Source organism: Lactuca saligna, chromosome 6, assembly GCF_052625555.1.
Source record: "Lactuca saligna cultivar CGN05327 chromosome 6, ASM5262555v1, whole genome shotgun sequence".
Classification (NCBI taxonomy): Eukaryota; Viridiplantae; Streptophyta; class Magnoliopsida; order Asterales; family Asteraceae; genus Lactuca; species Lactuca saligna.
The window spans coordinates 210,793-221,964 of NC_136422.1; the positions used below are offsets into that span (position 1 = coordinate 210,793).

At 35.8% G+C, this 11,172-nt stretch overlaps 1 protein-coding gene across 1 annotated transcript; it reads left to right on the forward strand.

The window, feature by feature from the left end:
- Positions 1 to 4,534: 4,534 nt before the first annotated feature.
- Positions 4,535 to 6,357, forward strand: LOC145000033 (uncharacterized). Its single transcript, XM_078959179.1, has 2 exons — positions 4,535 to 4,637; positions 4,714 to 6,357. Exon 2 carries the CDS (start codon positions 4,798 to 4,800, stop codon positions 5,911 to 5,913), a length of 1,116 nt encoding a protein of 371 aa, XP_078815305.1. The 5' UTR covers positions 4,535 to 4,637; positions 4,714 to 4,797; the 3' UTR covers positions 5,914 to 6,357.
- The last annotated feature ends 4,815 nt before the right edge of the window (positions 6,358 to 11,172 follow it).

Consider the following 11,172-nt stretch of genomic DNA (forward strand, 5'->3'; position numbering starts at 1 on the left):
CATCATCAAACAAAACTTTTAATCCTGTACCCACCACCAGCTGCGAAACACTTATGAGGTTGTGTTGTAGTCCTTCCACATACGCGACCTTGCGAATTGAAAACTCTCCGTTTGTTATCATCCCATATCCTTGATTTCTCCAAGTGAATTGTTTTTGTACTTCACTCTTCCTCCATCCTTCATTTCTCTAAACTCCCGCAGTTCTTCCTTTCTTCCTATCATGTGACGCGAGCAACCACTGTGTATGTACCATTCAGAGTCAAACTGCTCGTCTCGAATCACCTACAAAAATCAAAGAGATTTAGGAACTCAAAGTTGTTTGGGTCCACGTGAGGCTTTCACAGGAAAAGTAATAGCAATGTCAACTAAATAAGATATTTTAACTAAAGTAGTGTTATCTTTCTTTTTAATTTAGAAAACAATGATCCTATTATCTTTTAGGTTCTTATCCTTTAAGGATATTTTCCTTTTCTTATTTTGGATATGTTGTTTAACAACTTTCGTCTCAACTTTCTTTGAATTAGTTTCAGATCTTTTGTGTGGAACATAAGGCTCTGAAACTATCTTTCATTTGCCTTTGACATCTTGCGAAGTCTTGGCTGAATGTGAAGCATTCGTGTTAAGAGAGAAGTGAGACTTGGTTCTCTCCATATGTTTCACATGATTTAAAAAGGATGGTTTTTGAAAAACTTTTTGTTTCGAAACCTATGGAGACTGAGACTGAGTTCGTTGAAAATTCTTAGATTTCGTAGGTGAAGAGACTATCACATTTCAATTGACTGATTTTTCCTGATAGACAAAGTTGGGAGTTTTGGATCTCCAAAAATGCTTTCTTTCCCTAAGATTTTTTTTATATCTAACGTTTCTTTGATCTTTTTGAGCTGCGAATTGCTCAGAGGATTTGTGAACATTTGCCCTAGATTTTAGCTTTCTAAAAGGAGTTTCGGCCTGAACCGATGAAGTATTGCTGGGAACATTCTTGGTTCCACTGGGACTCCCCTTTCCATAGCTCGAGTTGACTTTATTCAGCAATTCTGCTACGTATATGCTCGTCTTTTTCCAAGAGGTAATTTCAGATAGACCTTTGGTTTCGTCTACAATGTCAATTGAGGCTGACCAAGAAATCTCAACACAGCCATTTTTGTTGTCGTCTTCGACCATGGAAGTTAGTTCTGCTGTTTGATTTTTTATTCAGTCCCTTAGTTGCGAAAACTTGATTGGGAACAGTTTGCACTTTTGGAAAAACAATTGCTTTTCTCTTAAAAAATTTAGATTTAACTTCAGAAAAACGTGCAAACTCAACTGAATTTTTAGAAATTAAGACTTTCATAGGTTCATGTTCGTTTTTAACAAGTTCAGAGCAATCAACCTCATCCTCCACATATATTTCACTCAGATCACTATCATCACTGAATTAAGATGTATTTACAACATTAAGCTTGTTTTCTGAACTCAACTTTGTGTTTAATGAGTCAAACTTATATACAGTATCATATTTGGTTTTCTCTTTGTCATTTTAATCCAAAAGTCGTCTCAACATGTTTTTATGATCTTTGGACTTTATGAAAGATTCAATTTTGTCCAGTCCTACTCTGTACGAATCCGAGACTTCGTCATATGAGATGATAAATTCACACCAGTAACAATCTGTGTCGATTCCGTCCTCTTTCAATTCGAGAAAGGGCAAAATCATCTTGCGAATTTTCATTCCAATCTCACAATCAAGATGTAACTGAGTAATATTGAAATAAATTAGTTTTTCAATCAAACAAAAAATATTACGCTGTTTTAAAAGTCCTAAATTATCTCTCTACAAATAAATCAACTCATCCCTAGGCTTAGACAAATCTGACTCCAACTTTTCAGTCCACATGCGTCTCTCTTCACTTTTGCTCGAAACCCTGCCGAGTTGATCGATTAAGTTAGAATTATTCAAGTGGGTCCTTTTTAAACTATCACCGAAACTAGATATTGTATATTTGAGATCATCTAATTCAGTTTCATATTTAGACACAAGAATATTTAGATATTTAAGAATGGTGTGTACCTTGTTTATCACCCTCTCGCATTTGCTAATCTGCTTTGGGACGGGTTTCACTACGAAAAAATTGTCGAAGACATGACCGCCTTCAATAGCGTATCCTCTAAGCTCTGAATCTTCCTTTGTCACCACAAAGCACCTTCCACTAAACTACAAATCATCACCTTTCTTCATGAAGCTTCTTCCATGAGTTAGTCTACGAACATCTTCGTCTTCAGAGTCAGTTGACCACACTTTGACCCAGCCAAACTCATCATCATTTTCCTGCACGATTAAAGCAGGTTTAGCTTCATCAAAACTTTTTTTTTTCTTGATTTCCTCCAGCTTCCTGAGGAAATACGCCTCATCATCTTCTTCTTCTTTCTTCTCATTCATCCTTTGTAGGATGCACTCCTTTTCCAGATGATTTTTTCCATGATAGTAGTTACAATCATAGCCGGAGTCACCTACGAGCTTCTTCTCTTTCTTCAATTCTTCCTTTTGATAGTTATTCGCACTCTCATCTTTCACCTTCTCAGAACTATAACTCCCCTACCAATTTTGGTTTTTGTTGCGACCGAAAATTTTCTTTGCGAACCTCCTTGGATTGGACACCATTAAAGCATAATGTTCTTTACATAGTTCACAATCGGAGAGATCAGAATCCGAACCATCATCAGCAACCTTCTTTCACAAGCGCCAATGAACCCATTCCTGCAACAACCTTTTCCTTTACTAGTCACCTCATCTTCATGTGACCTCAGAATACCAATGAGATTAGCCAATGAGTAGTTTTTGAACTGCTCGTATTCTTTCACTGTTGACACCACAACTTTCCATTCGGACCTCAACCCGTTCCTAAAAGTCACCTTCTGCTCAATTAGTTCTCGCTTGATCTTGTGCTTCACCATCCTGCTCAAAATATGGTTGTAGCGGTTAAATGTTTGGTCAAGCTTCTCCTCAGGCTTCTGAACAAGGCTCCAAACTCTAAAAGTAACAACGTTTGGATTGAGTGTTCAAGATCAGTATCGCTTGATTACAGTTCCCTAAGCCTATCTCATATCTCTTTCGCTGTTTCGCAGGAACTTACCAAGCGAAACATGTTTGCTGGTAAAGCAAAGCGAATAATCCTCGTCGCCTTGACGTTGTTGAGAAGCTTGTCCCTTTCATCTGTAGGAACATCATTGACTTCAAGAAGAAGATCGTTGTACTCTGCTTGAGTCTTGATAACTCTTTTTGTACCTGTGTGAGCAAATATCTCTTTGGTTATTGCATCCCATATCAAGGAACCGTTATCTTCCAGACCTAGCACATAATCTTCAAAGTTCATTGCCCACGCTTAATTGTCGTTTGGAAACAGAATGGGGGTCCTTGTGGTAGATCCAATACTGCTGGAAAGATTGATTGAACTAATGTGAGAATCATCAGATTGCATGTTGTTGATTTGATGAAAACCAATATGAACCAGATGTGTAAACCTAAAATCGAGTTTAGGGTAAAATAAAGATCAAGATTTAACGTATGTAATCAATGAAATTGAAGAAGATGGCAATCCCAGATCCTATTATAGCAGAAACGCTAATAGCTCTTTGACAGAAGAGATGCGTATGGATTACACAACCTCCTGCTCTGATACCAATTATTGAGATTAAAACTCTAATGATCAATAGATTCAAACGGGTAAACAAATTAAGAAGAAGGAATGAATATCAAATGTGTCGTATGATTCAATATCGTAGCCTTAGAAGAGCTCAATTAAGAACTGCTACTGTAAAGGTGTGTAGGGTCTACAATGCAATTGGACGATTACAAAAACTAGTGCATGCATGCACCTTAAATAGTTAAACCTTAATAAATAAATAACGGGTGGATAGGCCCAACCCGAATACATAAAAGATTATACAAAAAGGCCCACAATGATGCAACTCAATAAGCTCAAACGTATGTTTGTGTGTGTATGTGTGTGTGCGTGAGAGAGAGAGAGAGAGATCATATTCAAAGAGGATAGTGGGAGTGCTATTGATCTTGAAGAAATTTAAGAGTCATCTAATGAAGGAGCCTTTGACAACACTAGCACCCAACCTAAGGAAGAAATTCTAGTCGAACCGTTTGACAACTCATTACACCTTTGTCGATCCAGAAGGGTTAGCATTCTACCTGAGTTCTATAATGTCCATATAACTACAGATGGTGATACGTTCGCTAGTGATCGTACACTGGTAAATTTGGATGAACCTGTTAACCACAAGGAAGCAATTGCAGGCCTGTAGGTTGCTAAATGGAAGGAAGAAATGGAGAGTGAGATTCAGACCATGTATGATAACCAAGTATGGAACTTGGTTGATCATGTACATGGTCGAAAGACAGTCAGATGCAAATGGATCTTCAAGAAGAAGACCGGAATGGATGGGAAATTACACACTTTCAAATCTAGGTTGGTAGCAAAGGGATTTAATCAAACCAAGGGATTGACTATGATGAGACCTTTTCACCGATAGGTAAGATACAGTCTATCATAATTAAGAATAACTGAATTTAAAAACGCATTTTCTCTCTCTACTATTCTCTCCGTTCAACGGTGTGTTTTTGGCTTGATTTCGTCATTGATTCTTCACCGGTGAGCTATTCCGTCTCAGTGTTGAAGAAATTTCTCTTCCATTTATCTTGTTGTGATGGGTGCTTCTTCCAAACAGGATTGTCTGAAGGATGTTAAGGTGAAGCCTCCGGATCGGAGTGCTGCGATACGTTATGTTAAAACGAAAGTTGATGTGAATGAAATGGTGCCTCTTGGGGTTATAGAGCAGTCCTCAACTACAATATTTCATGCTAGACGCAAGCCAAATGCTACAGGAGCTTTTGCTACATGGATTGGGAAAGTTGAGTGGAAGATGGAGGGAAAGGCGTTCAGAGTGAAGAATCGAGCTAGGAAAAATTTGTATCGTAGTTCTCCTATGGATGTTGAAGGATATTATGATAATGATTACACGAATGAAGAAATTGAGGTTGATTCTGGAAGTGAAGGGGTATGGGAATCGGATTCGAGTATTCAAACGAGATCTGAAATTAATCCGATTAAGATGGGGAGTGCTGGTACTGTACAAGTAATTGAAGGTAAGAGGAATGCTGAGATTCCGAATCTTCTTATTTCATCAGGTAACATTGCTCTTCTGACTAAAAATTGGGATGGATCTAAGATAGATGATGAGATGTTAAGCCCTAATGTTGATATTAAGCATATTATGAGTCAAATGAAGTCTGTTAATCCTTCGATTACTGTTAGTGATGAACGGAACATTAGTATGCAGGGTAGTGGTGATTCTCGTGGTGAGACTTCTAGTGGTAATACAATGAAAAGTGATAATGATAAAGGGGAATTGAAGAATAAGGTGAAAAATGGTGTTGGTAATGAGGATTTTATTCCAGGAGTTGGATTCACTTTTCTAAGGGATGTTAACCAAAATAATATGGAATTGGATGATAAGAGTAATGCAAGTACAGTTGGTATGGGTAATGAGGGAAATCCCAATGTGAATGTGAATTTGTTTTGGGATGAGGAAGGTAATTTGATTAATACTAAGGAAGGAGTTTCAGAAGAGGAAATTGAGGTTGATACTGGATTTGTTGATCCAGATCAAAAGAATGGGAAGGGTAAAGTGGGTACAGTTATCAACAGCATTAATTTGGAACCTTCCTTGTTGGGTGATGCTAGTAAAAAAAGGGGTTTAAGGGATGTAAATTCTGATTTGTCTCAGGATTTGAATGGTTCTGGGAAAGGGAGTAAGGTGAGTTCTTATGCAGGGGTGTTAAAAGGGAAGTTCATAAAGGAAAGATGGATGTTAAATACATTCCTCCTATTGATGGGAAAGAAGATGGTCCAGTTGTTATTCCTATAGAATTTGAAGAAGGCTAGTATTCCATATTCTAACACTCTATATGGATATTTGATTGATAAACGTATTTTGTTTCCAGCTGTTCAAAGGAGTTAAAGCGAATGTGGAAGAATGTGGGGTTAGAAGAGATGTTTATGAATAGTAAGGGGTTTTTCTTTTTCAAGTTCAGTGATGAATTTGGATTACAAAACATTTTGGAAGGGAGTCCTTGAATGCTTTTTGATAAGATTCCACTGTTTTTACAAAGATGGAGGCCTGGACTTACTCTCACGAAGAATAAACATAATAAGACTCCTGTTTGGATTAAGATTTATGATCTTCCATTGGAAGTGTGGAGTGGGGAGAATCTATGTATCATTGCTAGTAAGTTGGGTATTCCTTTGGCGTTTGATTCTTTTACTGAGGAGATGTGCCTTGATCATAAAGGTCGAAATGCTTATGCAAAAATCTTGTTAGGGTGCAAAGTCACTAGGGATGGCAATGGGTACGGGTATACCGGGTTTCATGTTCCCCATCCCCATACCCATACCCGACCCCATCCCCATCGGGGATTAAAAATCCATCCCCATCCCCAATGGGGGAACGGGGATCCCCAGCGGGTAATCGGGGAATTTTCCCCATTACAAGGTTTTGAAAGTTTATGAAAAAATAAGTCATAGATATATATATTAACAAACAAAAAAAAACTTATAGAAATAATATAAAGCACTTCAATCATCGAATGTATTCAAACACGAACAATAACTTTCAAGTTTACAAATCAGACTACTTTTTTGCAACAAAAAAAAAACATAAACATAAAAAGTCATCCAAAAAGTAGTCAAACATCGCCTATCATCCAAACAATAACAATCAAGTTCACCAAATTTCAATTCCAACTTTCGCATCGAACCATCATTTATCATATATTCACCTACCAACAAAAGAAAGACAAAGTATAAACAAATGCATGAAACAAAAAACTTTAATTTAATCGATTATAATCATGAAAAAATGGTTTCATTATTACCATCAAGTTTCACTGTCTGTGTCGTAATCATCAAAAATAGTTGCATGATTATCTGAGGTAAATTGCACACCTTCATCTAAATAGAACAAAAAAGTTAGTAAATTAAAAACAAATATAAATAATAATAAAATAGATGATTACCTTTGTTAACAATTTCCCACAACCAACTTTGTGCGCACATTAGAGCTTCAATTGTGTTTGGTTTAAGTCGACTTCGATGTGGGCTTATCAATCTTCCACTAGTACTAAATGCGGATTCGGAGGCAACGGTAGAGACGGGAATAGCCAATATATATCTAGCTATTGCTTGCAATATAGGATATTTCGTTGCCCTTAACTTCCACCACATCAAAATATTAAAGTCTTGAGATTCAGGCTCAATCCCTTCTTCTAAATAACGATCAAAGTCGGTTTTCAAAACCAATTGAGGAACTCTATTCTTGGCCTTCACATACTTATCCCAAGCCGACAAATTTTCATCACCATCCATTTCATTTGTGGAACCCGACCCCATATAATCACCACTTCTATGTGAATTTTCCATACTGTTTTCTTCGTATTCTTTAACCAAATCATCAGAAAAACTTTTGATTCTACTAACTTGATTCACATAGTCTTTCGGATAGAGAAGTTGGAAATAAAATTCTATCATTTCCATCTTGTAACGTGGATCAAAAACTGCAGCAACACCTATCAACTCATGAATAGTACCCCAATAATGATTGAACTTTGCAATCATTTGCGTTGCCATTTTTTGCACGATTATATTAGAACAAGAATTCCATTTAGATAATTCAAGTCTAATCTCACATATTTTAGGAAAATATAAGTTGGTTGTGGGGTACTTTGTTCCATAAAAGATCGTGGTGATATTATAAAATAATTCCAATCTCCCACATATTTCTTGTGTGTTCTCCTAATCTAATGAACTGGGCAATGTTTTGTATTGACTATCACATTGTTTTAAACGCCCAAAGACCACTTTATACATTAATGCCACTTTCAACATCAAGTAAGTTGAATTCCATCTTGTGGGGCAATCTAAACCTAACTTCTTGGAGTAAGGTATTTTGAGTTGTCGACATGAGCTCTCAAATGTATCAACCCTTTTGGGGGTTGCTGTCCAATAAGCTACACTTTCACATACATTTTCAATTGATCCTTTAATGACCTCTAACCCAATTTTGACAACAAGATTAAGAATATGAGCCGCACATCTCATGTGAATGTGTGTGCCATCATGTATCAACTTATTTATTTGCAACTTTTCTTTAATCTTACCGATTAATGCATCATTCGTAGTACAATTGTCCACTGTGATAGTAGACAATTTGGTGTCCACATTCCACTCCATCAATGCATCGATCAAAACATCTGTGAGAACTTCACTTGTGTGTGGGCAAGGCACATAAACAAACCTGTCAAACATAATAATCATAAAGTTAAAAATGGTCATATAACATACAACAAAAAAAAAACTTGATAAGAAGCAGTACCTTAATATTTTACTTTGAAGACACCAATCATGAATATAATGACATGTGATAGCCATGAACCCTTTTTTTTGATTGGTCGAAGTCCACATATCAGTTGTAATGGCAATTCTACCTTGCAAATTTTCAATCTTTTGGATAAACCTTACTTTTTTCCATCGCATACACATTTTTAATGTCACTTTTTAATGTATTCCGACAAGGGCATTTGAATAAAGGTTGAATGGTCCTTGTAAAATTCTTAAAACCAACATGATCAACAATAGAAAGAGGATACTCGTGTAATATAACCATTTTAGCCAATGCATTTCTACTATCATTCTCATTGTAGACATATGTAGACAAATCGGTTTTCGAGTTCGATACCAAAAGTTTTTGGCAAATATCGGTTTGGCCCTTAGCTATGCATTTGTACCTATGTACTAACAAATGTTCGATGCCATTTTTTGGATCTGCTCCTAGTAATGCGTTACAAGTTTTACATTGTGCCTTCAGTTTCCCATTAACAGTAACTTTAACAAATTGATCCCAAGCAATGCTTTTTTGTCTTTTGTTTGGAGGATTTACCGCATCTGATTGAAGTGATTCTTCAAAGGAAGGAACATTTGGACTTGTATTATCATGTTCAACATCAACATTTGTAGAACCAATTGGTGTTGAAGGTTGTTCACTCACTGAGTCAATCTTTTCCATTTTTCTGCCCAAAACAAATTAATCACACGAGATTTCAGCATATAAACATTCATCACAATAGATATTCAGTGTTTCAATCATACACAAATACACAATAGATATTCGCAATAGACAACAATTAATCTCCACTGATACATATACATTCATACACAATTGACTGAACATGGGGAGGATGCAAAATCATCAATCGGACTCAAAAGTTAAAAATCGAACGGACAAACCTGATTGAACGTCAATGTACTCAATTGACCGCCGATTATCCGTCGTTTGATGGTGATGCTGGAGTAGTGGTATAACACAACGTCGATGGAGAATGAAGATGGTTGCCTCCTTGTCGGACGCCGGTTAGAACTTGGAAGTCGAAATGTAAATTCGCAGTCTCGCAGATGAAGCAAGGCAGGAGCGAGGGCAAACAACGTCACAATAGGAGCGGGAGCAGAACTCAATGAAGACTTGAAGAGACGATGAGTTGATTCAGGAATAAAAAAAACCCTATTGAGTATTGACTGTTTGACTTAGTTTCACAATGAGGTGAATCGACAAGAATTTTGAATTGATTAAAAATATAACGTAATTGAATTTACACTTGATAGAATTTTTGGTTTTTGCCATCCCTAGTTTTAGTGGCATATTTCTTATGCCACTATAAGATTTTTGGTTTTTGCAGCCCTTTTTAATGCCACTATATAATTGTTAAAATAAAGGTAATATTTTTAGTTTTTAGTTTCATTTTTTTCATCACAAAGCATTTAATATTTGAAAATTTGGTATTTTTGTTTATAGATTTAAATGGAATATAAAATAAAAAAATAAATAATAATAGAATAATAAATGGAAAACACAAAAGAATTGCTTATATTAAAATTTAACTTGTCTTACAACAATATTACCAATACTTCAAACAAAAATATCTTTCAAAATGTTGAATAAGGAAAATCTTTTATGCAGCAAGAAGATACTTCTCTTCCTCAGCCTTTCTACCCATCAGAACCCAAGATCATTTCCTAATTTTGCCGCATTTTCAAATTGTTCTCTTTCTAATTGATTGGATTAGGGTTGGAGAAGTTACATAGGATTGAGAATGTTTTGTGTAGAATGAGATCTCAAAATCAAAGACTTCGATAATTTCACAGAACTTGAAACAAAGAAAGATGGTATTAGAGCTACAAGTACAAGAAATTAATCGTTTAGACTAGATAACCATAAAGATAAGGAGAAAATTAGAGCTAAAAGTACAAAAATGCCCTTAATCTCTCTTTTTATACATCAGAGCAAAAACATCATTTAAAAAAGAAAAGACATGTTACAAATTAAGGTTGACCAGATTGTTGACTGCAAAACTAAAAACTAAAATATATTTATTTTGATAAATTAAGGTTATCTGTGAACGATGTCTACTTAAAATGGAAAAAATATAATGCAATGATACAATTCATGTAGCCTCATATGCACTAGAAAACCACCTGGTAAAAAGGAAAAAAGGAAATGCTAAATACAAACATATACAAGAAAAAACATTGCAAGTTACAATAATAATAGTAGTAAGGGTAGACCTTTTTGAAATGGACAGAATTGCCCCAACATCAAAACCTTCAGCTGTGTCAGCCTCAATTACACAAAGCTCACCAGAGATAGCTCCTTTGATCTTCCACCATGCAAGAATTGATGCTAACACAACTATCTAACACAATCCCTTTCTTGAACACGCCCTTTTGTTGCCCCACTCCTTCCCTTTCTTATCAAACCTTCTAGATGGCAAACCAACTGTCTTCAAACACCCACAAACAAAACACCATTCTTAGATTCATTAACACATCAATATCAAGATTCCGAACTAAAAAAACAAAGAATAGTGTATACCAACTCCATGCAATATCCTTGAAACTGAGCATCTTCAATCTTTTGTATATTTGACATCTGAAGAGTGAAAGTTATAATCAATATGAGATATAATACACATTATGAGAATATAGTAAATATTACCTTATCAGAGGGATGTGTGCTTTAAAAAGTTTTTCAAAAATATCATTTAAAAAGCCAAGACCCGTTACATATTAAGAGAATGTT

What these genes read in the sequence shown, in the direction of transcription:
- LOC145000033 (XM_078959179.1), top strand. Translation starts at nt 4,798, where the DNA reads ATGGTGCCTCTTGGGGTTATAGAGCAGTCCTCAACTACAATATTTCAT.